At 41.7% G+C, this 27,710-nt stretch overlaps 1 protein-coding gene across 2 annotated transcripts; it reads right to left on the bottom strand.

Moving 5' to 3' along the window:
* Positions 1-837: 837 nt before the first annotated feature.
* Tie (Tie-like receptor tyrosine kinase) lies at positions 838-27,401 on the bottom strand. Of its 2 annotated transcripts, none has more exons than XM_002059995.4 (6): positions 26,411-27,401; positions 16,589-17,171; positions 3,499-5,853; positions 2,666-2,859; positions 2,191-2,599; positions 838-2,128 (listed from the first exon to the last, which is right to left on the bottom strand). In XM_002059995.4, the coding sequence occupies exons 2-6, from the start codon at positions 16,851-16,853 to the stop codon at positions 1,818-1,820; spliced, it is 3,534 nt and encodes a 1,177-aa protein (XP_002060031.2). In that variant the 5' UTR covers positions 16,854-17,171; positions 26,411-27,401; the 3' UTR covers positions 838-1,817. The 2 variants fall into 2 exon arrangements, with proteins under 2 accessions (XP_002060031.2, XP_032291411.1); XM_032435520.2 differs by lacking the exon at positions 26,411-27,401 and adding an exon at positions 17,371-17,546.
* Between the last annotated feature and the right edge of the window lie 309 nt (positions 27,402-27,710).

Genomic DNA, 27,710 nt, shown 5'->3' with positions numbered 1-27,710 from the left:
AAAAAACTAGCTCCAATCGTAACTGGTTGTAGTTGCCAGCTGCTTGTAAGCACGTTGTAGACTTTAGTTGAGCAAGATGGCAACCTTATGAGCTCGACAGTAGCGCTGCCAGCTCGATAGAAAATGTTTAAGCTAAAACTTCATATAAATGAGCCCTCACTTAGATAAAATATTTAGCTATTGCATTCCATTTAGATACAGAAACGAAAAAGCATCTTAAAATAGATACGCGATTGGCTACTCTTAAATATTTACCATATTTTTGCAATCCATACATTCTTAGTTAAATAAGCGTAGAATCAACTCTAAAGCTCTTTTAAAATCTATTTTGAATATCTCTACAGGGTCCAATCTGCAAATTATATGGCTGATTGTACTCATAAGGATAGCTACTATCGTTTGACACATACAAATCAATTCTAGATGTCGTAACTTTTACATCAAAATTTTGGCAAGAGCTCGGATAGTTTCTGAAATTATTTGTTTTTTAAATAATCCAGAACGATCCCGACTCTCGAGTTTAATATGAATGGCTAGAGATTAATTTTAAAATTAATTAAATTTTTTGGCGAAAATTGGATTCAAAAATCGACAATTTTTGATTTCAATCTATTCTATAGAGCTTTCAAAATGTCAGTTATTTTCCAAATCAGATTTCAACTAACCGAGCTATGAGCAACGTTTTTTAAAAATGTTAAAATTGGAATACATAGGATACATAAGTTAAGACTTGGAATATTATAGCTCACACGGATCTGGAGCATCGATTGACAATTAACAAAACGCAATTTTTAAAATTTCAAAATTTACGCTTAAATTGACTGAGTAAAGTTATGTATATAGATACTTATATAGCTAGATTTTTAAATTGGTGTAAATATAATTATTATATTTCGTGTTTAATTAATTTATTTGTACAATTATATATTTCTATATCGATAACAATAATATTAAGTCCTATGTTGAGAAAAATAAATTTCAAAACTAAACTCTGTGCCATATATTGCGGTGCAGTCAACTCGACTAAGGCTACGGATTACGTTGGGCGGCTGAACTTGGGAAATGAATTTTAGATATAGACTAGAAGAACTAAGTGACTAATATCAACTAAGCACAAGTAGCGCCATTAATTAAACATAGGGCCTAAATAATAAAATCATAAAATAAATCATGTGCAACGCATACAATATTTACAAGAGTTTGAGAGAGAGAGAGCTCTCAACCGAAAACGTAACGAAACTAAGAGGCAAAGATAAAGATATCAGATACAAATAATACTGCTCGACAAGCACGCGAATTTTGAAATGGTACAGGAAGTGTGTGTGGGTGTGGGTGTGTGTGTGTGTGTGTGTGCGAATGAGCCTGATGTACACATTAGTTGGTGGGCAATGGCGACGAGATGATGGAGTGCAACAGAGCCCCGCATCGAATCAAACGAAACGCGCTTTCGAAAAGCCGAAACATTATTATCAAGCTGAAAAGAAGCTCAAGTTGGGAAAATATAATAAATGAATAGATCGACTTGACCGAAGATTCGGTTCAACAGAATCTTACTCGCTGAGAGCTCGTTCGAGCTAATCGATCATGCATGTATTGTCTCAAACCACTAGCTCGAACATGTTGCAGCTGTCGAGTAGCTTCAACTTCGTTTGAATAAATGTCTCCGTTTAGCTTAATACTCGTAAGCTCGAGTCTGTCGGTTTTTGTTTAAATCGATTGAGGACCCGAGTTTGCGGCAAATGTATTAACCGATGCCGGACCCTAGTGTGCAGGTGGTTATTGATGGTGGATTGGTGGATGGGGTGATTCAGTCAACGTCATATTTCGCACTCAAACTCCGAGATGCGGTGGTTGAAGTAGACAACGCCATGTTCGAGATCCTCACTAAAGCCGCTCACGTCCATATAGTCTGAGGCGGCAGAATCATCATCGACCCACTTGTGCAGCGATCGTGTGATCTCCAGACGCGACTGTGCGAACGTGGGCCGCAGCTGCGGCTCCTTGTGCCAGCAGCGTGACATCAGATTGTAGAACTCGTGCCGGCTCTCCTTGGGCAGCTCGGGTCGCAGGCCCTGCGGCACACGGCGTATGACCTCGCGACCCGTCAGATGCGAGTACGGCGTAGAGCCTGGCCAGGAAATGAGAAGTGAGTAGAGGAAATATAATATAAGGAGCCGAGTCGCTTCCTACCTAGCGTGGCAATCTCCCAGAGGACGATGCCAAAGGCCCAAATGTCTGTTTCGGTGGTGAACATGTGAAACTGTAGACTCTCCGGTGCCATCCAGCGTATGGGCAGGGCATGCCGCTTGCCAATTGTATCATGGCCATGATGCTTCTTCTCTGCCTGATCCTTGGAGCAACCGCCGCCCTGCTGGCCCTGGCCAAAGGTGTGCTGCCAATGCTGCAATATATAGCGACTGCCAAAGTCGAACTTAAACTTTTGCGCATTGCTGCGCATTATATCGTTAGCCGCATTCTTCTCCTGCTCCTTGCGCATGCGCTCCGCATCCAGATCAATGGACATGCCAAAATCACAGATCTTGCACATGCCATTGTGATCCAGCAGCACATTTCTCGCCGCCAGATCCCGATGGACAATCTGTGGATAGAAAATGAGTAGAAGTCAAAAGTCTGATCGTTTCGGTTAGTTGGAAACTGAGCTCACCCTGTGCCCGGCTATGTACTCCATGCCGCAGGCAATGTCCAGCGCAAAGCCCGCCAGGGTGCGTGGCGAGAGCGGCGCCAGGCTGCGTCCGCCCGGCACCGAGGCGGGCAGAATATTTGTCGCGCTGCGTGCGGCGCGCAGCAGCGACAGCAGACGTCCGCGCATCGCGTACTCCATGATCAGCATGTGCGGTTCTGCGTACAAAGATCGTAGAAGGATTAGATGGATTTAAGTATTAAATGCCCATTGAGAATGGCTAAAAAGGCGGATATGTATTAAAGACTTAAATGGAAGCATCTCCGACCTCACATATTATTGATCAGGAACGCGTTGATCTCAGCAACTAAAGAACCTACTGACTTTAAATTTTAAATATATATTCTCCTACTACATTCGCAGAAAGAGCTTATCATATATTATCGACATCTGCTCATTAACTTGAGCACAAATATTCAAAGCTGGAGCTCTGCTCTAGTCCTTGAAAACTTTATACTGATCGATTTACGATTATCGATTTGTAATTTGCCAATTGATAGTGAGGATCCCTATGAATTAAAATATGTTTAACATTTGAAAATCAGACAATATTTACGCGGGATATTAAAAAAAATCATCAGAAAAGTTTTGATTTTCGAACTGGACCCGATTTTGAGAAAAACGTGTGGTTAACTTGCCATTTGGTCGATTTTGATCAAAATTTAGATTTTCATTTTTTTGGTGCCATTCGATAGTACGTATTCTTACGAATAAAAAAAAGTAAAAAATCGGGCATTATATGGTCGAGATATGCTGTAAAAAGTCTGTTTCCAATTTTCTCAAGCTGCAATGCGTACCGCTCTCCACGCAGGCGCCCAGCAGCGTGACCACATTCTGATGGGAGCCCAGCTTGCGCATAATGTTGGCCTCATCCTTGAGACTGACCTGGGCGCTGCAGGCGCGTATGGTCTTCACGGCGACGATGCGCGTGGCACCGAAATGGCCGCTCAGGTCATCGGCCTCGGCCTTCCACACCTGGCCGAAGTTGCCCTCGCCAAGCAGACTCTTCAGACGGATGTTAGTGCGCTCAAACTCCTGGTACTCGCTGGCCAAGGATGTTTTGTCATCGTAGCGATTGTGGTTGGAGTCGCGCGGAGTCTGTTGCGCCTGTGAGTTGGACATGGGCATGCCCAGCTGCTGCTGCTGATGATGGTCGACCTCGTCATCGTCCGGCTCCAGCTGATACTTGGAGTCGAGCTTTTTGACAGGGCTAATCGGCTGCTGATCCGTGATGCATACATCGAAGACATCGTCCTGCTTAGCCTGGCGGCGCACCACATAGTTGCGCACCAAATACAGGACAATGGCCACCAATGGAACCACGCCCACAGCGACCAGAACGAGTGTGACCAAATTCATGCGCCTCATTTCCAGACCCACATCACGCTCCTCCGCAATTGCTGTGGAACTGACGTCGGCTGGAGTCGAGGCGGAGGCGGATGACTCCACAATGCCTATGAAAATGTTGGGCGGCAGCGGCGGCGGCGCTGGGCTGGTGGTGCGCGGATTCACCGTGGAGCGCACCGATGTCAGCACCGTGGTGCGCAATATTTTCGAGCCCGAACTGGAGTCGGTGGTGACCGCGAGCTGTGGCGGTGGTGTGCGCGGTGTCGCCGCACAGTTGGCGGTGCTGTTGCAGAATATGATCAGATTATTCTGATCCTCAATATTGATCTCCTGCGTGAGCGAAGGGCCCAAGGCACGCAAACGTTCCGTATCCTCCTCGATGATAGTCTTTGTCTTGGCTGACAGTGTGCCTGTGGTGCTTGTGCTAGTTGGAGCGGCAATTGTGGTGCTTGGCTGAAAGGTTGTTGTGGTAGTGCTTGGCCGAGTGGTTGTAGTTGTGGTGCTTGGTCTGGTGGTTGTAGTGGTGCTTGTGCTTGTCGTTGTGGGAGGTGTTGTGGTGGTGCTGCTTGTCGTTGTGGTGGTGCTTGTCGTTGTGGTGGTGCTTGTTGTTGTGGTGGTGCTTGTCGTTGGCTTCCTCGTGCTGCTGGGTGGCTCTGTCGTGGTGCTGGTAGTGCTTGGCTCCGGCTCGGCTTGAGCCGCCGGCGTTGATTCCTCCTCCGCGCTCAGCACGGTGATGATGAGTGGTGTGGAGGATGTCTGTGGTTTGCCAGCCACTCGACGCACCAGCACGGGCTTCTGCAGCAGCTCGGGCTCATCTCGGGCTGGTTCGACGGGCTTTTGCTCCACTGAGCTCTCGACCAGACCCGCTGTGGGTCGGCCCGAGCCCACGTAGCGTGTGCGGCTGCTGGCTGGCGGCGGCGGTGGATTCAGTGGTGCAGTGGGCGCCACGCCGCGTTCGCGCATATGATACTTGTAGCGGCTGCGACTACGCTCCACGGCGGTCAGGGGGCGTCGCGTGGACACGGTGGGTTTGGCCGTCGGCTCTGCTGTGGTGCTGGTGGTGCTGCTGGTCTGGCTGACAGAGACCTCGAGCACGCGCGGATGAGAATCATCACCCTCCGCCGGGGTAATGGTTAGTGCGCCGGGCTTGATGGGCGGCAGCTTGGCGCCAAAATACAGATAGGGCTGCAGCTCGGCCTCATCCTCGTCCGCCTCGTCGACCTCGTCCTGCTGCTCCAGCGCGGCCAACATAGGCTTGCCACGCCCACGCTGTTTGCCCGCCGCCGGCAACTTGGCAGCATCCGCAATGTGGTTGAGCGTATCGTTCTGCTCCTTGGCCACGACAAAGAGCCCGTGCGAGGACTCGTCGCTGAAGAGTATCTCGTTGGTGTCGCGCTCGACTGTGGCCGTGCCCGTGCTGGCCGCCTTGCTGGACGCCCGCAGCACCACCGAGGAGCTGTTGCTGGCGGTGCCCGGCATGGCCATGCGCGTAAAGTTGGCGCATTGCCGCATGCAGCTGGCGGTGGTGCGGCGCGTGAAGTTCTTGGTGCAATTGCGTATGCAGACGGAACGCGGATCGCTCGGCGACTTCGAGGTGCTTTCCACGGCAGCCGCTGCCGGCGAGGTGGCGCTGCGTCCGGTGGTGCCGATCCGTGTGCGAAAGCCGCCGCGTTGCAGTGCGGTGCGACGCGCGGCCAACACATTTCGCAGCTTGCGATCCCGCTCCAGCGCCGAGTTGAGAGGCGCCATCGAAGGACGACCGCCAGCCGCGGGCCGGTACGTCGTGGGCTTCTCGCCAACCACATCTGCAGGAGAAGAAGGGCAACGATTAGTAAAACCGATCTGCGAGTATGCTAAAGAGCTCTCCACTCCACATACGAGAGTTCTTGTTAAGAATCGTGACGCGTCTTGGAAAAACAAATCGCAAAATAAATAAATCAAATAAATAAATAAATATTAATGCGTTCAGACCAAGCGCTAAGTCCGCAAACAGACACGAGCCGAAACTCGTTTCAATTGGCAACTGGCCAACTGGTTGAGTTAAAAGTTGCGTCTTTGCCCTGAACAAATTGAATATGGAGTACAAATAAACAATACAGAAAATTTATATATTCAGCAACAACTGTGGAGATCATATCCGCTTGTCCTCTGCCTTGTCGATATCAGTGAAGAACTTGTCGCTATTAGAGTATACAAGAGCGGAAGACTGTAAAGAAGCTATAAAGAATCCTTTTTATATCCTTGTACGGGGTCTTATCTTGCGACATCTCCTATAAAGTGTATATATATATTATGCGGATCGGTATCAACATTCATCTGCCTGCTTCTACACAACCTGATCTCTCAGCTTCTTGAAACTCTACGCACGTCTTTCTGTTGCATAAACAGTATATCATATAACTGCCGTAGGAAGGATCAGTCGAAAATTAAGTGCTAGTATGTACAACGTTTTATACTATTGCAGAGGGTATTAAAATTTAGTCTCGAAATGTGTAACGCAAAAACGGAGACATCTCAAATTAGGCAAAGCTTTTCGGGCACTTTTATCAGTTCAGCCTAGAAATATTTTAGGTTTCGTCTACGGCTCCAACTGGTTCGCAGTAGCCTCTTGACATGACAGCAGCTGAGCTGAGCTGAGAGTAATTAGTTAGGCACAAATTGGTGGCAGCTACACGACGTGGCTGCCCCTCGGGCGAAACAGCTGCCTATTGTATAGTGCATTTGTTAATGGGCATTTTTTTTTGTTGGCCAAATCTTATTCTGCTGCTCGGGCCATGAATCATTGAGGCGATTATCAAGCGGCTGCTTGCACAATTGTTTAATTTTCACGTTGCCATTAAAAAACTGCCAAAACGACTCGCAGCCAACAATGTTAACCAACAAATGGTTGTTGTTGCTGCTGCTGCTGCTGCTTTTCACAAGCATTTAGTTCATTGGCTTGCAGTTTAGGCCAAGGTTAGGCATCTGGCATCTCAAGCGCGGCGAGACTAGAACAAGCGACAAAACTTGCTGCCGCCTTTTGGCCACTGCAGACTTGGATTTATATATTTGTTGGCTTTATTTTTTTTTTTGGGTTCGAGCCTCGCTGGCTGCTCCATTGAGTGCGCTCCATAGACTGCCTATTTCACTGTGCGCCCCATTTGGGCGTCTCGTCTCGTCGCTGCCTTCAACAGAACCAACGACAACAGCAACAACATCGACAACTACGAGCTGCGAGCTGCCATTTTGGCTCTATGTTGCGAGACGCGGGCGTTGCTGTGCCTACTTTTAATACCCTTACATAAAGGTGAATATGAACTATGACATTTTATTTGCTGGGCAGAAAGTTGATGATGCTGCAGCATGAAGAATATACCAAAACCAGGCCAAATGAATGGTTCTCATAAGAGAAAGAGACAGAGTGAGATAGAGAGAGCGAGAGAGAGATAGAGAGAGAGAGAGAGAGAAGAGAAAGGCTAAAGGAAACGAAAAAATGGTTAAAAAGAATGTCCTCGCAGCTCAAAGAATATATTATCCAGAATGATAAAGACATAAGAATGATAAGGACATAAGGAATAAATAGATGAGATATATAAGGAGAGACAGCAAGAGGAATAGAAAGAAGAGAATGGGGAGACAGCAGATAATAAGAAAGAGAGAAAAAGTATGAAGGAGTGTGAGAGGAGAAGCAAATACTGCGAGCAAGAGGGAGACATAAGCAGTGTGTCACACAGCAAAAACTAGCTAGAAGTGAGTTTTCTCAAAAGACAAGAAAATAGGTGTACGGAAAAACATATGCAGCAAATAGAGAGCATTAGAAATTCGGTGTATTTTCAGCATTTCACATATATTTGTTTATTTGTTTGTCGTGCTGCAGTCGGACAGACAATCGTCAATCCACTTGGCCGCGCAACTTCTTGCCATTAGCTATGCTGCTGCTGCTGCTGCTGCTTGGCATGCGCTGTGGAATTTTAATTTGAATTTGGCCATAGACACGATTTTGTTTTTTTTTTTTTTTTGGGCAGCGGCTGCACGAAGCGAACCAAAACGAACGAAGCGCAGCCACAAAATGGTCAACAAAGCGCAAAAAGCGCCGAAACATTGCGGCTCTCCACCAAAAATTCTCCTTTGGCACAAACACAAATTCTAAGCAGCTTAGCCAAGTCAAGTGCTTACATAATGGCGAAAAATCAAGAGTGCTCTAGTCGAAAGTGATCGACTAGAATATGCCCTTCTGGAGTGGATGACGTTTGCGTACAACGACTAATAAGTTTGGGACATTGTTCATGGCTCTAGATCAAATTTGCATTTAAATCTGGCAACAGAATTCTTTTTGTCCAACTTTATGTAAAACGGTATCTTCAAATATCTTTTGTAGACATGGATCAAACTCCATTCCAATAACCAGGTTAAGTCTCATCCGATTTTTACGATTTTAGGTTTCGTCTCGACTAGATCCATTCGGTTGTTAAAGCTAAGCAGGAATATATAGATATATATTTAATTTTGTTAATACGAAGACGCCTTCCTCTGCCTGTTACATGCAAGTGCACAAAAACCTCATACCCTCTCTGTAAATTTTCAATGGGTTCAGGGTATAAAAAGATCATATTATTTATGTACCAGACACGGCGCTGACTAATGTCAATATTTGCTTAAACTTGCGGCCAGAATTTTGCTGTTGATGTGAAATTTAATAGCCGGCAATTTGGCTGATCTGCGCGCACAATGGGCAGCCATTCAGTTGGGCAGGGGCCCGGGTTCTATTCGCAGGCTTTTGTGCCTTCACTTGGACAAAGCCACAAGGCTCCCACGAGCCGGCGGCTGGCCTTTGCTTTGGGCCTAGTCGATGCGGGCGGAATTAAAAGTCAAGTTTTAATTACGAATTACGTGAAATACAATTGAATGCGAATACAGATACAAATACAAGAGTGCGGGCTCATTATGAGCACATATACGCGAATACTTGGCGCATGAATGAATCGCATGTCTTTTCTTTAGAACTTTTAATTAAAAATAAATTGGCAACACGAGTGGGTAGACTTTTGTTCTGCCAGTTGGCTAATCGACTAACTGACAAGCTGACTAACTGACTGACTGACTGAAATGTGACAAAAAAATTTTAGATTTTACTTATTTAATGGTGTCATATTAAATATTATGAAATGACATGCAATGAGTGGAAAATACACACACACACACACATGCGTACAATTACGTATGACACAAATGTCAATCATACGCAACGTTGCACATGGCATAAAAAATAAGAGTGGTTCGAATTTGGGAAATTTTTCACACAAAAGCTGCCTGGAGCGGACACTTCAAAGGGCTCTCAAAGTAACAAAATAATGGGAAAAAACAAGCAGGAGGAACTCTATTCACATTTTATGGTCATGTACTGGCAAGCTGTCGAAGCAATAAGAGAGAAGTCGCCGGTTCAACTTTAATTCTTATTCTAACAATAAACAAATAAAGCCCAAATAGAGTCGAGTACTGCCAATTCGTATACATATTTCTGAATTAAACGCAATTTACACAAAGATTGTTGTGAAATTTACAATTATACATAATGCACTTAAGCCGAACCCCGCTGGGTAATTTCTCCTACAAAAAACCAGCTGTCCGTTAGCAGAGCTTTCACTGTATAGGAAAATTTTGGCGTGTTGACTAGAATTAATTGAATTTTAAAATGTTCGCTTAACACAGTGGAAACAATCTGCAAAAAATGTGCTTTAAAATTCTCTCAGAATTGTTTGCAAATGTTGGCCAATGTTAAAATTGAATTTGATTAGTTTGAATGGACTTTTAGAATAACCAGAGACCTGGGATTTTAATGCTAACGTAAATTTAATGCTTGACTTCCACGCTTTGGCCCTGAAAGTGAGCGGGTCTTGTCTGTGAGTGTGTTTACAAGCTAATTCAGTTTTGTACACAAATACTTTTCGAGCTGCACACACAACAAATGTGACTAATTGTGAATCATTTCCGCCACAAACACAATTCAATCGAAGCAAAAATTGAGTAAAACTTTCATTAATTCATTGCCGCTAATTCATGTGGCGACTGCTCCAGCTTCAGCTTCAGCTCCGGTCTCAGCTTCACTTTTGCTTTCTTGGCTTGCAGCCAGCTCATAAATACAATTTTTAAATGCCGCCTTGGCCAAAAAATAACTTTCTCCGCGCTTTCGTTGCAGTTTTCTTGCCGTTTGCGTTGCAATTTCTTTTATACCCTGTAACCATTGTGAATAAACACGGAGGTATAACAAACACACAAGAAAGCCTTTGTACTAGTTAAATAGTACATATAACAGCCGCATGAAGCACGATAGGCATCGATTCTTTATCAGCGGATGCCCTAAAGCGATAAATATCACAAGTTTGGGCTAAGTTCTTGGACATATCTTGTATTCAATAAGAGCTACAGAAAAGTATTTCTGCTTTTCGATAGCCCTCCAAATCGATAAATATCGATTTTCTGCTCGCCATTCGAGGTTATATCAGAGATTATAGTTAAAAAAGTTCGCGAGAGTAAATAAAAATGTTATTTTAAAATACAAATTGCCTTTAAGTGATGGTAAGCTTAGGAAAGAAGCACAGCTGCTCCTGCCCAAGACTGGGTATCTCCCAGTCGGGTAGATTAACACGCTCGCTTTGCCGCGCTGCACCCTACAGCGCATTGCTGCACTGCCTGCCCACTGCCTCCGGCTCTGGCCACGTTCATGGCATTAACTTGTTTGTTGGCCGGCGCGCATGCAAGGCACAAGACACGTTTTGCTTGAGGCGATCGAAAGCATTTCTAATGTGAAATCGAAACATGCAACAAAATGCCAAAAGCAGCCAACTACGAGAAAGGCTGGCAGAGCCACAGTAAAGCAACAGCCACAGTGAACACTGCCAAAGTTGGCAGTTCATGTGCGTGACATTTTACCAAAGCGGGTGAAGGAGTTGTAGCCAGACTCGGAGCTGGAGATGCAGTTGGAGCTGGAATTGGAGCTGGTTGGGCTCTGCCATGGGTGCAGTTAAATGCAGGAAATGCAACAGCTGCCAGCGACGACAAAAGCGACGTGAGAAAGCCAAAGAAATGGCAAAGGTAACAATAAATACAACAACAAATAAACACAAAAACCTTGCGGATGTCAATGCGGAAATGAAGCTGAAAACGATGTCATGAAATGCCGCCTAATGTTCGCTGTTTCGAGGAGCCCCAAATGCCGTTTCCTGGTTGTAACCCTAGCATCTAGAATTGCAACCACTGGAGAATAAAAACAGATTGCCTTAGTGACCTTTTTTAGCGAAAAAACATAGCGCGCCAAATGGGGCGTTGGTTTAAACACCCTGACGGATACTCCCTACCAAAGCACTCTTAAATGTTTTTATATTTCCATCTGACAATATGTTAAATGTTGACAGCAACAATAACAAATGCAGCACTGAGTAATTGCATAGCCTTTTTTCGCAGATTTTTGTGTTTTAGCTTGTTTTTGTTTTTCTTTTTTTTTTTTTTTGTTTTTTAGTGCCCAGTTTGAGGCTTCCGTTTATTTGTCTGGCTTTGGCTTTGGCTTTACGAATTCAGTGCGAGTCGCTTGGCTCGGTCTGAAAACTTTTCAATAGCCAAAGTTGTTGTTTGTTGTTGTGCATTGAGGCGTTGCAAATGGCTGCGGGGCGTGGCACATGCTCGTCATCATCAGCAGCAACAACAACAAGAGAAGCAGCAGCTCTCGCATCAGCAGCTTGTTGCACAGTTTTACGCAATGCAAAATGATTTGTTTTTCACTTTTTTTTTCTTCTCTCAGACCCTTTTTAGCCGCGACCCGCATGCAACTTTGGCATCATTAGTTGGCCGTTTGCTTTCTTTTGTGCCTCAAATTAAGTCTACCCGCCAACTAAATCATGTAAGCTCTCGGCTTACATAAGCAGCGCGACTTTGGGTCAGCTGCGTTTAATTAATCATGGGCCATAAAAAAAGGGGGGAAAACTGGCCAAAGTCGATGACAAAATGCGGAGCCCAAAAGTTCAATAAACCTGCTCGTTTGTTAGTTTGTTCGTTTGTTCGTTTGATTAGCCGCATTTTGCAACGCCAGCTAATGAAAATGAAATTATAAACATTTCATGTAAACAGCCGAAAATAAAAAACAACAGAATAACGCAAAAAACAAGCGAATACCAGAGTTAAAAAATCGCCAACTGTTTTTTTTAATGACCGCCGCGAACCGCACACAAATTACGCGTTTCATTTCCTTTTCCTTTATGCGCCCAACAACAAACAACCACAAATAAAAAACAATTTCAAATGCGCTTTTAAATGAAAAATTACTTGGCAAAAGCCAACGCAGAGAAAAGCGCTGGCGAGTTATGAAAATATGTTTGCAGAAAATGTACAAATGGAAGGGAAAAAGGTTTCAAAGACTGCTGACAAATTGCGCTGGCAACAAGTGAAAACTAGTGCGAATGCGCGAGGGCACGACTAGAAGATACCCTGGACCCAGCAGACAATACAAACATTCAAGCCTTCTTCTATTTATGCTTTTTCTTCCTTCAGACCGATCACTTGAGCAATTCTTTTCAACTTTCTTTCAAAACTGGGTATTTATTTTTGATTTATGTGAAATTCTCAGGGCATAAAGCAGGCTATTCAAATGTGCCTACAAGGCAAAGCGGAAGAGTATATCTCCAAAATTGGGTTTATTTCTCGTTGGGAACATGGGAGGTTTCCAAGAAGGGAAATATTCATGATCTGTGTATAGTATACGAAAGTTTTCTTTCCCAATTGAATATCTCTAGATCTTATACGCTTCCATCGGCGAATTATCGATGATTTAAAGCAAACTTAATCTGTTCAGGCGCCAGGATGAGCTACGTTGAAAATTTCAGCAGACGGACATGGCTGTTGCAGCTGTTCAAGATTATATATAGCTTGTGGGCTAAGAGATGCCTTCCTCTGACTGTCACATACATATACACAAAACTTTTTTGCCCCCTTTAAGTATTTTCAACGGATTCCGGGTCTAAAGCGTTTAACTTTTCCCAGCGCTAAAGACACCTAAAGACTTTGCTTCAATCTAAAGTGTCTACAAAAATAAAAATAATATTGTTATTGAATATTTGATTTTTTTTTTTTTTTGCCTGTAAACATAAACAAAACACGTAACGCGGCAGTCGCTTGAAGAGAAATATTTACACGATTACGTATGCTTTCTGGGCAAGACGCGAGCATAGGGGGCAGGGGTTGAGTGGGGAGTTGGGTATTGCAGGGCTAGAGCTCGAAATCATATTTTCAAGTACTTTAAACTCGTAATACGGTAGCAACTGGGATTTTACCATGCATATACCCCAAGTACGGGATATTATCATTTTGTCATCAAGTATGCAACAGGCACAAGAAAGAAACTATATATAAGATGCAGCTATATATAAAGTAGCTATATTTTGCTAGTATATCATATAGAGCTCAGGAAAATATCGTTTGAAAAATGAATTTAGGTAGTTTTTTATTTTTTTAACATTCCCCTCAAACTCAGCAATTACGAGTCTTAAAATTATTCTCCCATATATGCATAGCAGTAAGCCGTATATCAACAAGGGTATTCAAGCTTCTGCGTGCAATTCTTTCTTTTGTTTTTGTCTGTATAGTGGTCGAAGACAATGAATCATAAGCACCCACACAATGTGCAATTATATTTGTGTATGTGTGTGTAGCTACACCCACTTAAGATGGGCGACTTGCTGGCATACGAGTCGTATGAGTCGCATGTGGCAGAACGCCCACATTGCGCATACGCCAGGCTGTACGAGTACGAGTTGCAGATGCAGCAGACACTGCAAGCAGCTGCACTTGGCAGCTAGCTGGTTGACTACCTGGCAGACCTGTTGCCACCAGCTGCCTTTCTGCCTGTTGCTTTTGGGCTTTTTGTTGACTTTACTGATTTAGCGCACATGAGTCGGTCTTCTGCTCGCTTTGAGCTGGCGAATGGCTGCCAACGCTTGAATACGCCAGGTAAATGTGTCGGATTACGCAATGAACGCACATGAGCCGCAGCAAGCAAACAGACAACAGGTAACAACAATGAGCACACACAGCAAATAGCCAGCAAATAGAGACAGACAGAGGGAGAGAGAGACAGGCAAGATACCACCAATATTGATGTTTATGTTGAGGATTTTTTTTCTTTGGCTGGCCAGCGACACCTACAACAGCAGCCGCAACAACTTCCAGCTCAAGAGCTGAAGAACTGCATTTCGTAACAAAACGAAGCTTCCCCAAAAATAAAAATAAAATATATGCGCATTCATCGCCAGGTTGGGCGGGGGGGGGGAAGCGGTTTTTAGCACCACGAGATTTAGGCGCGCATACATTAAAAATAATCAAAATGCATTAAACTTTTGTTTAGTTGTCTTGGCTTTCGGCTACAACCTGTTTATGTAAGCCAAACTTGTGGCTAACCAAAAATATGTGAGTGGGTAACACACACATACACACACACATTTCAAATCATAATAAAAGCAGAGCCCACAGTTCAGCTCATGAATAAACATGCATAAATTTATAAATTTAAACAGTTTTTGTACAATATACCCATTGATAAGAGACGAAGAGGGGTGGAGTGGTTTTCTGCAAATGTATGTAACAGGTGGTAGAAGGCATTCTAAGCTAATGTTGATCAGATATCAAGAGTCGACTCAATGTGGTTTTTGGCATAACAATTGTAGATTAAGTTTTTAATCGCTAGGTCTACTAAAAACACTATCCGATTAGACAAGTCGCATATTTAGTTTAAGTTAATCGACAACTCTTGCAAAAATCGATAAATATCGAAAGCCATTTCATATAACAATCGCAGATTCATTATAAAATTGTCGATATATATAAAATCTATTTATATAATATATATATTCACAAAGCTCTAAATGTAATTTTTCAGCCCGGAACCTTAAATTTCGATCAGATAAAAAACACAGATGTCAAGGAATGAAAACTTTATAGTGCGGAGCTTCTTGCTACGAATGTCTGTTAATAGAGGTCAGACTTGAGCACAGGGTATGTCCCAGTGGGGCACATGCGACTGTCTCACTCATAATTGTATTTATTTTTTTGGTTTTTAATTTAGTTAAGTGAAAATGCGGGCCTTGGCAACTAGGCCTACCGCCGAGCTGGCCAAACACTCGAGCTGCCACAAAGACAATTGACAATTGACGCCCACACGCGGCGCAACCTAACGAATAATTGCTTAAAAAAATACTTGATAGAAATAACATTTAACGAGCGTCGTCGTATGTGAGCGCGCCACGGACAAAGTCGGGCTCTAAAGTTCACATGCAACAAACAGCCGCAGCCGCAATCGAAGCCGCAAAGGAAAGGAAATGAAGGCTATTTGCGGCATGCCGAACCCATCGAAGTAAACAATTTGTTATTGGGGCTATCGAGACCAAAATCAAATACAAATCCAAGATTTTCGATTAGCTAGTTAGATAAAACAGCCGATTGTAAGTACGTATATAGATATTGTTATATAACTGATCATAAGCTATTTGTAACCAGCTCAAATCGATGTTTCGATATAAATCGCTCTTGGCCTGAAGATACATAAGAAAGATATCGATAGATTGCCAAGAAACACCCAAATTCTCCTAAGGAGCAACTGTTAGGTTCTGGGAAATACATAACCAGCTTGTGCTACAAATAAAACCTGCTCGGGCTAATGATACAGGGCGCACATTGTAAGTCGGATCGGACAAACGATTAATCGATTACTATAAATCTATAAAAATAATTTAAAAGCTATTGCAGTATTTGTAGTTAAAGAGTTCATAGCTTAAATCGAATCAGGAAATCAATAAGCAACAAATTGATGAGTCGGTTTATCAATAAATACAAATTTTTAAATAATTTAAAAACTTTTTCAAATATTAGTAATTGTAGTTCCCACAGCTCTAATCGAATCAGGCAGGGAACACATCGATTATTCGATTACTAGACTTTTTCAAATAATTTAAAAGCTTACTGCAATAAAACAGTTTACATCGAATCGGACTATCAACGAGGAGCATATCGATTAATCGATTAATCGATAATCACAAATTTCGGACTCGCATCACTACAGCTAGATAGAAAAACTTGAGGAGTAAATAACTGAGAGCCTAGCCTTAGACTGGGCTTCATATAAGTATGTTGACGACGTTTTGCTGTCTTTCAACTGCGCTGAGATTAGCCAATGCCATTTGTTGTAGTTGTTGCTGTTGTTGCCTCTTCTGCCGCACTTTCAGCTGGCCAATTGTTTTTTGTGTTTTTTGTGCTTTTGCTGCCTGCCAGCCAACTGCGACTGTTGGCCAAGTTGCGTCGTTGCGGTGCTTGTTGCGCCGCTTTTGTTGTTGTTGTTGCTGCTGCTGGCAGTTGGTCAATAATTGGCATAGATTTATTTCGGCTCGTTTTGGCCAATTTTCCCCCCAAAATGCGAGCGCATAATTTTCCCGGGTTAGCTGCCAAGGGGCGCAGCTGATCTATTGTCTAACGTATGTGCAATATGTGTAACTTATATATATATATAGATATAGGGAAACTTACCCACATCGCTGGCGCTCAAAATTTCAGCCGAGCTGCCTGGCATTTGGCTTTCGCTGACAGCAGTTGCCGTTGAAGTTGCAGTTGCAGCCTCTGTCCCCTGCTGCTGCTGCTGCTGCTGTCTAATTGCAGCATTTGTTGCACTCGTTTGGGTTTCGCTGGCGACAGTCGCGGCAGCCTCTGCCAGCAACAACAATGACAGCAGCAACATGAACGATCCACAGCGCCAAAATGATTCATTGCTTCGATGAATTTTCATCAACGACATCGTAACCGAAGCATATACCAAAAAAAAAAAGTAGTTTATATATGTGGCACGTTGCAAGCTGCCCGTTGCCAGTTGCTCTGTTTTGTTGCCGCTTTTGCTGATTTTCTATCTAGTTTCTATTGTTCGTTTGCACTCTTTTCCACAATTGTTTGTAGCCGAAGCTGCGTTGCAATATGTGCGTCTTGCGGTTGCAGTTGCAGTTGCAGTCACTGCTGCCTCTTCCTCCTCCTGCTGCTGCTGCAGTTGCGTGCAATAATTCAAGTCTTGCTGGCGACTTATCTGTGCTGCTGCCTTGGGAAATCGTACGCCTTGCTGTTGCTGCAAAAACGTCGGAAATGTGAAAGAGAATTTCAATTAGTGAAAATCGAGCGATTTGAAATGCAATTTATCTATCCCCCAGCCGATGCTTACAAGCATGCAGTATGGCTCAAACTAAGCTACATGCATTGCATTTGGGGATTTCAAGAGAACAGCAGCTAATTATCTAGATATTAGCCTACCGACAGTCCATACTCACATTGATGAAAGCCCAAGTTTTCAGTAGAATTCAAATTAGCGAAACTCCACCTGCATAACTTATCTATTTAATGGCTGAGTTTGAATTGTGAGTCGTGATACTTAGGTAGAGTATTAGTTGGGGATTTTATCTATTTTAGTGGAAAAATCTGTCTATTGCTTAAATGAATTTCTCAAAATTGGGGATTTACTTTGGGTATGTACTTGAAATGAAAAAAGAAAAAGATGCTCGCAAGATGAGTTTATCTTTTTAGTGATTTATAAAAGTTTTATTGGTACTGTTTAGGCTTTGATATATAAAAACTCTCTTATGCCTTTTTTGCTTCCCTAAAATCTCAAAAAGAAAGAACTGAAAGCATCGAAGATAAACAACAGCTCATTTAGCAAAGGTTGAGTCCAAGAGAATGATGGAAAGAGTTTCGACAAGTAGAAATCAAATTAATACAAAAACAACCTGAGACTACTTTTAAGTCTAAGCTTTACAATAAAATCCAGCCAATGTCTATATTAAGCAGCTGCAGGTTTCAAGTAAACCGTCAAGTCTATAAACAGACAACATTTCACAAATAAGTTTGGCAACAACTGGAATTTTAGTTATCTATTTATGGCATATGCAGCTATGCCCAACTGCAGATCCCTAAATTCCTTAAAAGAGTTAATATTAGTGCAAATCAAACGAATACAAAAGCCACTAAAACAACTTGAGGCTAATTTTAAGTGTAGGCTTCACAATGAAATCAACTTAGTCTATAAAAGTGGCTGCAGCTTTCAGTTAAAGACTTAAGTCTATAAGCAGACAGCATTTCACAAATAAGTTGAGCAATAATTGAAAATTCAGTTATATATATTTATGGTATATGGGATCTATGGCCGACTGCAGATCCCTAGCCTTGCCGAGCTATTGGCCATCGGAGCGTGGCATACATGAACACATCATTATAAGTCACATTAAGTAAGAGTGATAACTGAGGTCGGCTCAATAAAAAATAATAAAAAAAACACGCATACGCCCAGTTGTACATGGCGCTTGACAGTTGCGTTTGCCGTTTAAATAGGCATAAGCAACTATATATTTATATACATATATACAAATCGTTTGGCTTATGGCAATGTGTGTCATTGCCTGTCGAGAAATCAATTAAAAACAAAAAAAAAAGCTACAACAATTTGTTGGATTGCGTAAAATTACGTTGGCAATTTCACTTGATTTTTTTTTTTTTGGTATGCGGCCTGAACAGTTCATAAAATGCAGCTGAATGGGTGCGCCACGCTCCGCCCCCTGGCTGGCCGCCCACAACTTGCGTAATGTGTAGTGCCAAAATTATAGAAATATTTTTGGCCAACAATAACCAATTGTCATGCAGATGTCGATGAGCCAAGAGCCAAAAAGCGAAGCACCAAACATTAGCATTGGCCCAAAATTATGCGGCATTTCTATCTTTGGCCACGCTTACATTAATCAAAGGCCTTTCACAACGAACCCAAAGCATAGAACCCAAAGTTCAATGTACGAGCAAAATGTTATTTTTTGTAGCTTCGGATGATTCGTTCGCTACTGTGATTAATTGTATGGAGCGAAGCAGGATGCGTGTAAGAAGAATAAATACAAGAGATTTGCATGACAGATGAGCAGCAAGAAAACCCAAAACCCATCTCGAATTATTATGGCTAGCATATCATTTTTTCGCTTTGTTTATTCATATTATTATTATTATTAAATTTCAGCTGATTTTTTGCTCATTAATTTAACGAGAAAAAAACTATGTATATATATATATATTATATTCGCAGTTTAATTATAAGAAAGCCATCGACTTTTTTTACATGGCCGTTCTTGATTTTGTAGCTGATACCCTGTAGGCATTGAGCGGTATTTAGTGGGGTAGATGGGGCGTGAGGCAGCAGATATATACATATATTTATATAAATATATAATCTGGCTTTAAGCCCAACCAATTTTTGCGTTGGTTTGGCTCATGGCTCAAGCCAAGTTTCTTTCTTTTCAACCGAGCTATGCAATTAATCATAAATTTAATACTCATAAATTATATAAAATATATCATTTTTATGACGTTCATTGTTTCTCTAAAGTTTTTGATAAATATAAATATATAAGCATGTTGTGTATCAAAATCTGGACTCAAGACTGTGTGAAGCCAGTTTGAATCATCTAAAAGGAAAGGCAGGAAGCTAGTTCGAAGCGGAAACCGAATCAAAGACCATTTCTTTTGATTTTGCCGGTCTGAATAGTCAAACCTTTGATTTTAAAAACACAAATATATTGATTGAAATGTTATTTCGAAGTCTTTACGAAGATATTTAGATAAGCTCCACAAATGCAGGGTATCTTTTTTGTCAAACAATCGTGACTTGCGCTTGTTTACTTGATTCTTTTCGTTATTTTTTTTTTGTATTTTCTTAATTTGTTTATAACATCAGCGTTCTAAACTTAAAAACATGCGCGCAATAAGTTTACAACAAGCTCGGACACAAATGAGTCGTCGACAATTTTGCTTTTGGCGCGGCAACTTTTGTCTCAAGTTTGGGACTGGGAAAAAAAAGGTAACCTGACAGAGCTGGGAGCTCAATCAACGTCAAAAGCGAACAGAACAATTCTGAAGTACCCGACAATTGGATGACTTTGAGTTTGAAGTACTCGAAGTGCTACGCTGATTGTTAGCCTGATTGAAGAGCTCCAGAGCGGTTGGCAAAGACATGTTGCGGCGTGCAAAAGAATTTTTCTTAATTCCAAGCTTATGACAAGAAAAAAAAAATAGAAAAATACAAATACAAATCAAAGCAAACGCCCACAAGGCATTTTTGCTGCTGTTGTTGTTAGTTTACATTTTATTTATATAAAGTGGCGTATTTATCATCTAGTCGGACTGAAAAATCAGCTTATGCCTTTGTGTGGAACAATGGGCCGCAGCTGATTAAACATGCGAAATCGCGGAGCGACACGAACTGAGCACTTAAAATGTTTATTTAATATCAATACAATTTTATCAGCCAAACAGCATCTAAACACAGCAAATGTAAACAAGCTGCTGTAATACCCTGCAAAAGAGTTGAGGGGCACAAAATAAATCTGAGCAGCTTAAACTGCGCTTGCCGATCATAAATTGTCGGCTGTTATCGATCGGTTCTAATTCTAAAACTAGAAAATACCCCAACGCAATAAATAAACTGAAATGTGTTGCGGCCAAACAAGACATCAGACATTATAAAATAAACAGTAATTAATACATTTATAAGCAATAAACTAGTTGATCTATCAGTTTTCAAACTCAAGTCGATTAAATTGCACAAGTCTTTATATATATATATATATGTATATATACCTTTCCTTTTGGGTTCAAAGTGAAGACTAAGACGTGAAGTGAAGGACAACGCTGGTCAACGTTTGTATAAAAAGAAATTGAAAAAAGAATGCAGCCATATACGCAAGTGTGCTTGGCTCTAATATATGAGCGTTGAACCAGCAAGCGAGAGGTCGTCGGTTCAGGTAACGGAAAATTTATGTGAGGAAGCGATGAACTAGTTGCACAGTAATTTTCAGACTCAAATGGATATATGTATATATACAAAATAGTTTTCACAGAACCTTCACATTATGAGCATGCGTGACTTCAATGTTTGAGCGTGGAACTAGCAAGCGGAAGGTCGCCAGTTCAAGTCAAGCGGTAATTTTTGATTTTTATATATATTTGTTTTGTTATTATTCAAAAATTTGGAATTTTGTTATAAAATAAAAACAAGACTACGGTAAACAGGATATTTGTTATGAGTTTAGACTGAAGCTGGGTGGTGATTCGAGCGATACTTAAGACACACTTGACCCGGGCAAAACCGGCTAATTTAGCTCAGTAAAATCGTTCAAATTACACATAAATTTGTAGCGCAGTGTAGCGAGGAATGTACTGAGCTGAACACGAGGCGCATCTTTGACTTTAATAGGCGCCAAGAATCTTAATGCTTACTAAATTATTAGAAAGCCAAGTAGTCTCAGATCTAGCTAGCTAGCTAATTATAGACAGGCAACTGGCATATCTAATAGCGCCGACAAAGGTTGGCCGGCCAACAACAAGTTTCAATTAGCCAGCTCTCGGCTGAGCTTCCTCTCCGTGTCGAAGCTCGGCGCATTACAAAATATAGTTATTAAGCTCATAAGCACATCGGCAATTAGAGGAATACTTATATCTAGCATATGGCAGCTCACGACTGCCGCATCCACACACACATACACTCACAGACACACACAATTTGTCAGCCATGAAGGTGAGTCCGCAGCAGTCTTAATTTTTTTTTTGGCATTTGTTTCGATTGTTTTTAATTCCAAGCCACGCATGACAAAATCGACATTAGATGTCGTCAACTTCCTTTGTACGTAATAAAATAATTATGAAGAACAAATATTAATTTGCGACACAACTTAATAATACAAATAATGCAAACGAAGAGTATCCGAGTATCGTGCAATTGACAACAATTGACCCTGAACCCCGCCGCCATCACGAGGCGCAGCGCACGTAAGAGTGTTCCATTGTTATGTTTGCCTCCATAGAGAACTATAATTTGTATCGGATTTTTACACGTATCGTTCTAATGAAATGCACACTCTAAGCTTGTCGAATGCCACACACATGAATCACAGTTGACAAGCACCCCAACATGTTGTTAAACACGAATTCTTTGGCTTATGACAGGCTCTGGCGGCATGCTTTTCAAAATATGTAAATTATTGTCAAGTAAGTCCAAATCAAAGTGGATGTCAAAGTTAACAAGCGCTTAGATATGCTTGCTTAACACCTTTTCTTTTACCTATATTCCATTAAATTTCTAGCCTGCCATTTAATTGAGTTAATGGCTTTTGGTAAATATGCATCATTGTTGACATGCACTTTAACATGTTGTTAAGCACAAATTCATTTGCGTTTGTCAGGTACTTCTGAGATGCTTGTCAAAATATGTATGTAATTTATTGTCAAAGTGCATGTTTAAGTCAGAGTCAAAGTTAACAGATGTTTTACACATCATCTGTATTCCTTTTTTAATAACCTCCCATTTGAACTCTTGGCCTGGATAGTTGTTGTTAGTTGTGAACCACAGTTGACATGCACTTTAACATGTTTCAAAGCACAAATTCATTTGTTAATAACAGGTTCTGCCAAGATGGTTGGCCAAATATGCATGAAAATTATTGTCAAGCTTAATGTCAAAGTAAACAGGTGCTTTGACATGCGTAAGGCACATTTTCATTTACTGAGATAGATGATGACAGGTTCTTCCAAGATGCATGGCAAAGTATGTATGTAAACAGAATAGCTGCTGTTAAAGTAGTTGTTACAGTAGGCAGGCAATTTAACGTGAAGCTTAACATATGCTCAGCTGCTTATGTTCTGGTATTATTGTGAACTGTTATTGTTGTTAAAGCTTTAATACATTGTTAAACAAATGTCCGTTTGCTTAGATCACTTTTTGCTGAGATCCCCGACTTGCCGAATAGATAAGTTCTTATCAAAGTTGATGACAAAGTTAACAAGTATTTTAACACAATATTCTCCTAAGTCAGAGCTGCCTGTCACAATATATAAAAGACTTTTGGCTGTGGAGAAAACATTTAGCGCACATACTATATGCAGATATGACTTCAGAGAGTGCTGTATCTAAAGCAGCTGCTCGTTAAAGGTTTGGCACGTGCAGCTCGCACTAATTAAAGAAATGCAGTTTACCTAAACTGTTTATGGCGATTTCTCAACAGCGGCAGCAGCAGCAGCAGCGCCTCAGCTGCGCCCCTGACTCATGGGCGCGTCTATAAATTCTACAGAAACTGAAACGAACGCCTACGTTAAGTCACAGCTGGAATGCCTTGAAGATAACAAAAAAATAAAACAATGTTCTGGAAAACGTATTAGAAATCGATTTGAAGAGAGTTTCAATTCGATCAAGGTATGCCCGACTAAGAGATGCGAAAGCTGTCTGTACGAGAATTAAAAATTCCTTTCAAAGATACATGCACAAGCACACACATACATTAACACATACGCATACAAGCATGGCTGTGTTTATTCTTCCCTTAGCCCTACTCTATAGGGAGTGCAGTCGTGGTTAACTTCGGTGCTTAGAGTCCGATCTCTATGAAATTTTCAGCGCCTAAATATGGCATACAAATATATGCATATACTATATTACAGGGGTCTACCTATAAAATCTTTTCAGTTTTAGTTTTTTACCGAGCGAAGGGCATCAATGTGAAATATTTTTTACTATCTGAAAATTTCAACTTAAAATTAAATGTTAAATTAAATTAAATTTAAATATTTAAACTTAATATTTCGTTAATTTTGTGTCTGATTAAATGGAAATGTATGCCATATTGTCGAACATGACATAATTTCATTTCCATTTCCATTTGGCCGCAATTCAATTTTGACCACGGCCTGAATTTGAACCTCGATAAAGTTGACAGCAGCAGCAGCAGCAGCAACTTGTGCAACAGTTTAAAATGCATTGCGAATTAATTAACTGCAATTTAACTGAAAACGACAGTTAACGTGCCAGCAAGTCATTAAGCCAAATGTACAATTTGCGGTCAACAAATGAATGCGACTCTGAAAACGGGAGTCTGTCATTGTGAATGTGTTGGCCAAGAGCAGCTTTCCAGCTAACAGCGATAATAACCAAATGGCGAAGTGATAAACTACGATTTGAAGTGAGAATAGAGGGGGAACAATGTCTTGTGCTTCTATATTTACACACAGTCAAGTGGCACTGAAATTTGATTGAGATCGGACAACAAACAGCGATCTATGCAAGCAAGCATTGCCCATAGTGAGGGGAAGAAACAGCATGCCTTACCAAGTGGGAGACTATTCCTCAATATTAAACGAAGCTATATTCCAAATATATACAAAGTACTTCCTCATACAATACACTATAAGTGAGTGAGAGACTATACAACAAGATTGAAAGAAATGGAATTGAAAACATAGTCTTGGGTTTCTGCTTGATTTAACCCTGGAAAATTCGAGCGAGATCGGACAGCAGGCGCCGAACTATATTCCCAATATGTACGCAATATACACAATATCATTTCTTTAAGATACTAGTGGGAGACTACACTATTTACACACATTTAGACAAGCAGCGAGCAGTGAGGAGAAGAAGCGAAACATCGTCAAGTGCGCAGCTTAAGTGCGTCCCTGAAATAGCCGCTAAATGCGTTATGGCAGCATCTTTGAGTGCGAGACAGTCGCTGTTGCATAACGCAACAACTAAATGCAACTTAATGCTCCATTGAGCTGACAACAACAACAACAACAACAACAAGAAGCACAATTAAGCATCATTGAACTGGTGTCCGGTTGCAGCTGGGACTGATCCGTTTTCAGTTAACATTTAACTGTTAACAGCTAATAGTTAGCCAATTGTTGATGTCTGATCTCTCTCTCCGTCTTTCGGTATATCGGCCGGGCCGTATCCAATTGCCACTGTGTTATGGTTATGGCCAACTTGTCGGCGGCCGACCAAACAACTTTTCAATTTTCAATTGCGCACAGTTTCTCACACACAGCCAGCTGCTGCTGCTGCTGTCGCAGTGCTTTTTGTTTTCCCCGTTGTTTACACGTCTTATCATCAATTTGTTTTTAAACAAAAAGAAATTACCCGGCGTCGTTTAACTGAAGGCAGACACGAATTCCCACCAGTCAGGCGAATGCATTATTTGACCTATAAAAGTGAAAATAGCTGCTGGCTTTGAGCCGTCGACTTCACAATTGCTGGTCCGACACTTAAGCTGATTAACAGTTAGGGCAAAGTCAAACAAAAATAAATTTCCCGGCGTCGTCCAACTATACTTTCGACCTATAAAAGTGAAAACCCACACTGAATTTGAGCCAGCGACCTCACGCTTGCTGGTCCGACATTCAATCGTTGTGATCTACTTATCAGCCAGGGCAAGGCCATTTATCTTAATAGCTTGTTTACCAGGCTGCCAACAACACGCAAAGTTCTTGCTGCGACTGTGGGCGTGACAATCGCCTTAACTAATAGGCGCGACCCCTGACCTTTGGCCAATGCATTAGCAAATGTTCCATTTAGGCGCAAAAAACAGTGACAACAACAACAAACGGTGGCAATTGGCAAATTAGAATGGCCCAGAAGTCGAACCAATTGTCGGCCTGGCAACTGGTCCGTGCAGATCGAGACGGAGGTCAGCCGGAAAAACATGAAAAATGCAGCCGCGAACGCCATTAAAATGTTTACAGTCATAAAAAAAACAAGCAACAATAATCATAAAAAACAAGAACAACAACAAAACAAAAACAGCAACAAATGCAAAAAACCTGTTTCAGTAACAAGTGCAACTTACTAAAGTCCCCATGCCCATTGCAGGTTGGACACATGGCCACAAAACGCAATCAGTGCACACAGTGGTTCGAATCCACCACGAAAACAATTCAAATTGTAAGAGTTGTGAGTTCCATGTGGGCATAACATATTATTAAATCCTAGTTAGAGCAGGTTAGTTCCCAAAGAACACAATTTAACTTTATGATGCTCCTGCACAACCTAAACTGGGATTTGAACCAGCGACCAGCATTCACTGCAAGCACTTATCTAATAAACAGAGCTTTTTTTCTATCGTATTTTATATATTTTCACTTGTCTTAGTCTAATGACCCACTGTGCAATGTCTGCGCTTTAACAGTTGGTTTTTCTTGAAACCTTGTGGGCACTGTCTGCATTTTCCGCTGTTCTTTTTTTTTGCCTTATGGATGACTGTTTGCATTTTGCACTCCTGTTTTAAAGTTCAAAGGTGCCTGTTTTACAGCTTTTTTTTTTTTTGATTTTCTGTTGGCGTGAGAACCAAAAAACCGCACAGTTTGTTGCGGTTTTAGATACAAGCTAGATACAGGTTAAGATGCAGATACAGATACAGCTACAGATACAGGTAGGTGAGATCGACAAAATGTATGTTTGCCTGTCAGTTGAACAAAGTATTTATGACCCATAAAGTCATACGAAATTTGTTATCTTACTTTAGCGGCCATTTGTGGATGCGCAAAAGGTGTTCAAAACAATGCCGCCAGGTGCAGTAGCATTTCGGGTTCCGGGGGCTGTGATTAGAACTTTAGCCTTTTTTTTCAAACTTTTTTTCACCTTTTTTTCTTCGTTTGTTTTGTTTAAATACTACGCCGAGCTTTCGTGCTAGTCTGCTCGCGGGTGCGAGCGGGACGGAAACAGGCCTTAGCTGCGCGCGGCGTTGCCAATTTAGCTAGTTTCTAGCTAGTTCTGGCTATTGTCAGCCGTAAGCAGTTGTAATTTTAAACTGATTTAGCTGTTTTTAACATTGGCTTCGGCTACTTTTTGTCGATTGGCAACACTGGCTACACAATTTTCGGCGTTTCGTAATTGCATTTCCATGCTTTGCGCGCGTCTCGTGATATTTTTTTTTGTAAACTTCAAACTTTGGCGTTATTTGTGCCACATTTCACTTGAATTTATTGCATTTGATTTCATTTTCATTTCGTTTCGTTTCGTACACGCTTTATTTTTTTTTCATTTATGCGTTTGACCCGCTTTAAAGCTTTGCCATAAAACAATAGCAACAACTGCTGCTGCTTCTTCTTCTTGTTGTTTACTTTGAATTTCGTCGTTGTCGTTGTATTCTGTGCGCAGGGAAAAAACTTGTTAGCTGTTTTGAATTTTTCTTTTGCACTTGCTTTTTGTTGTCGTTTTTCAAACACACCAACACACAGACACGCGCATACACATGCACACGCACACTTGACTAAAATATTTTCATGAATTTCGTGAATTTTTCAGTTGCGCGCGCGCGTTTAGCACCCACGTCTTGTTATTGTTGCTCTCTTCGCACTGCCTCTCTCTCTCGCTCACGCTCTCTCTCTCTCTTTTTTACTATCAACCGCTGCGGGTGGGGGGCGGCGGTAGGCGTTGAAAATTAAGCAGCGCGCGTTTCACGTTTCGAACTGTTGGCCACAAGCTGCGCGAGACGACTGAGCGCCAGCAGGTGCGCTGCGCTGTGCAACGCGTCGCGCTGAGCTTTGAGCGGGCCTTAAAGCTTCACGTTACACTCTTTCTCTTTGCCAAGCAGCTTGTTATGTTAACAGCGCAGCGCCATCTGGCGATTTTGTATTGCAATGAAAGCGCACGATCAGTTGGGTTTGAAAATAAATAAACGGCAATTCTGTATTGCAACAAAGGCTTGCGATCAGTTGGGTTTGAGAATGAATAAACTTCATTTAAAATACGAATTTGGAATATAACGAAAGGCATTTGCTTAAAGTTTTATGAATTCAACATTAGCATATGATTAAT

The sequence above is a fragment of the Drosophila virilis genome, chromosome 3 (genome assembly GCF_030788295.1).
Source record: "Drosophila virilis strain 15010-1051.87 chromosome 3, Dvir_AGI_RSII-ME, whole genome shotgun sequence".
Taxonomy (NCBI): Eukaryota; Metazoa; Arthropoda; class Insecta; order Diptera; family Drosophilidae; genus Drosophila; species Drosophila virilis.
This window is presented reverse-complemented; position numbering and strand designations above follow the sequence as displayed.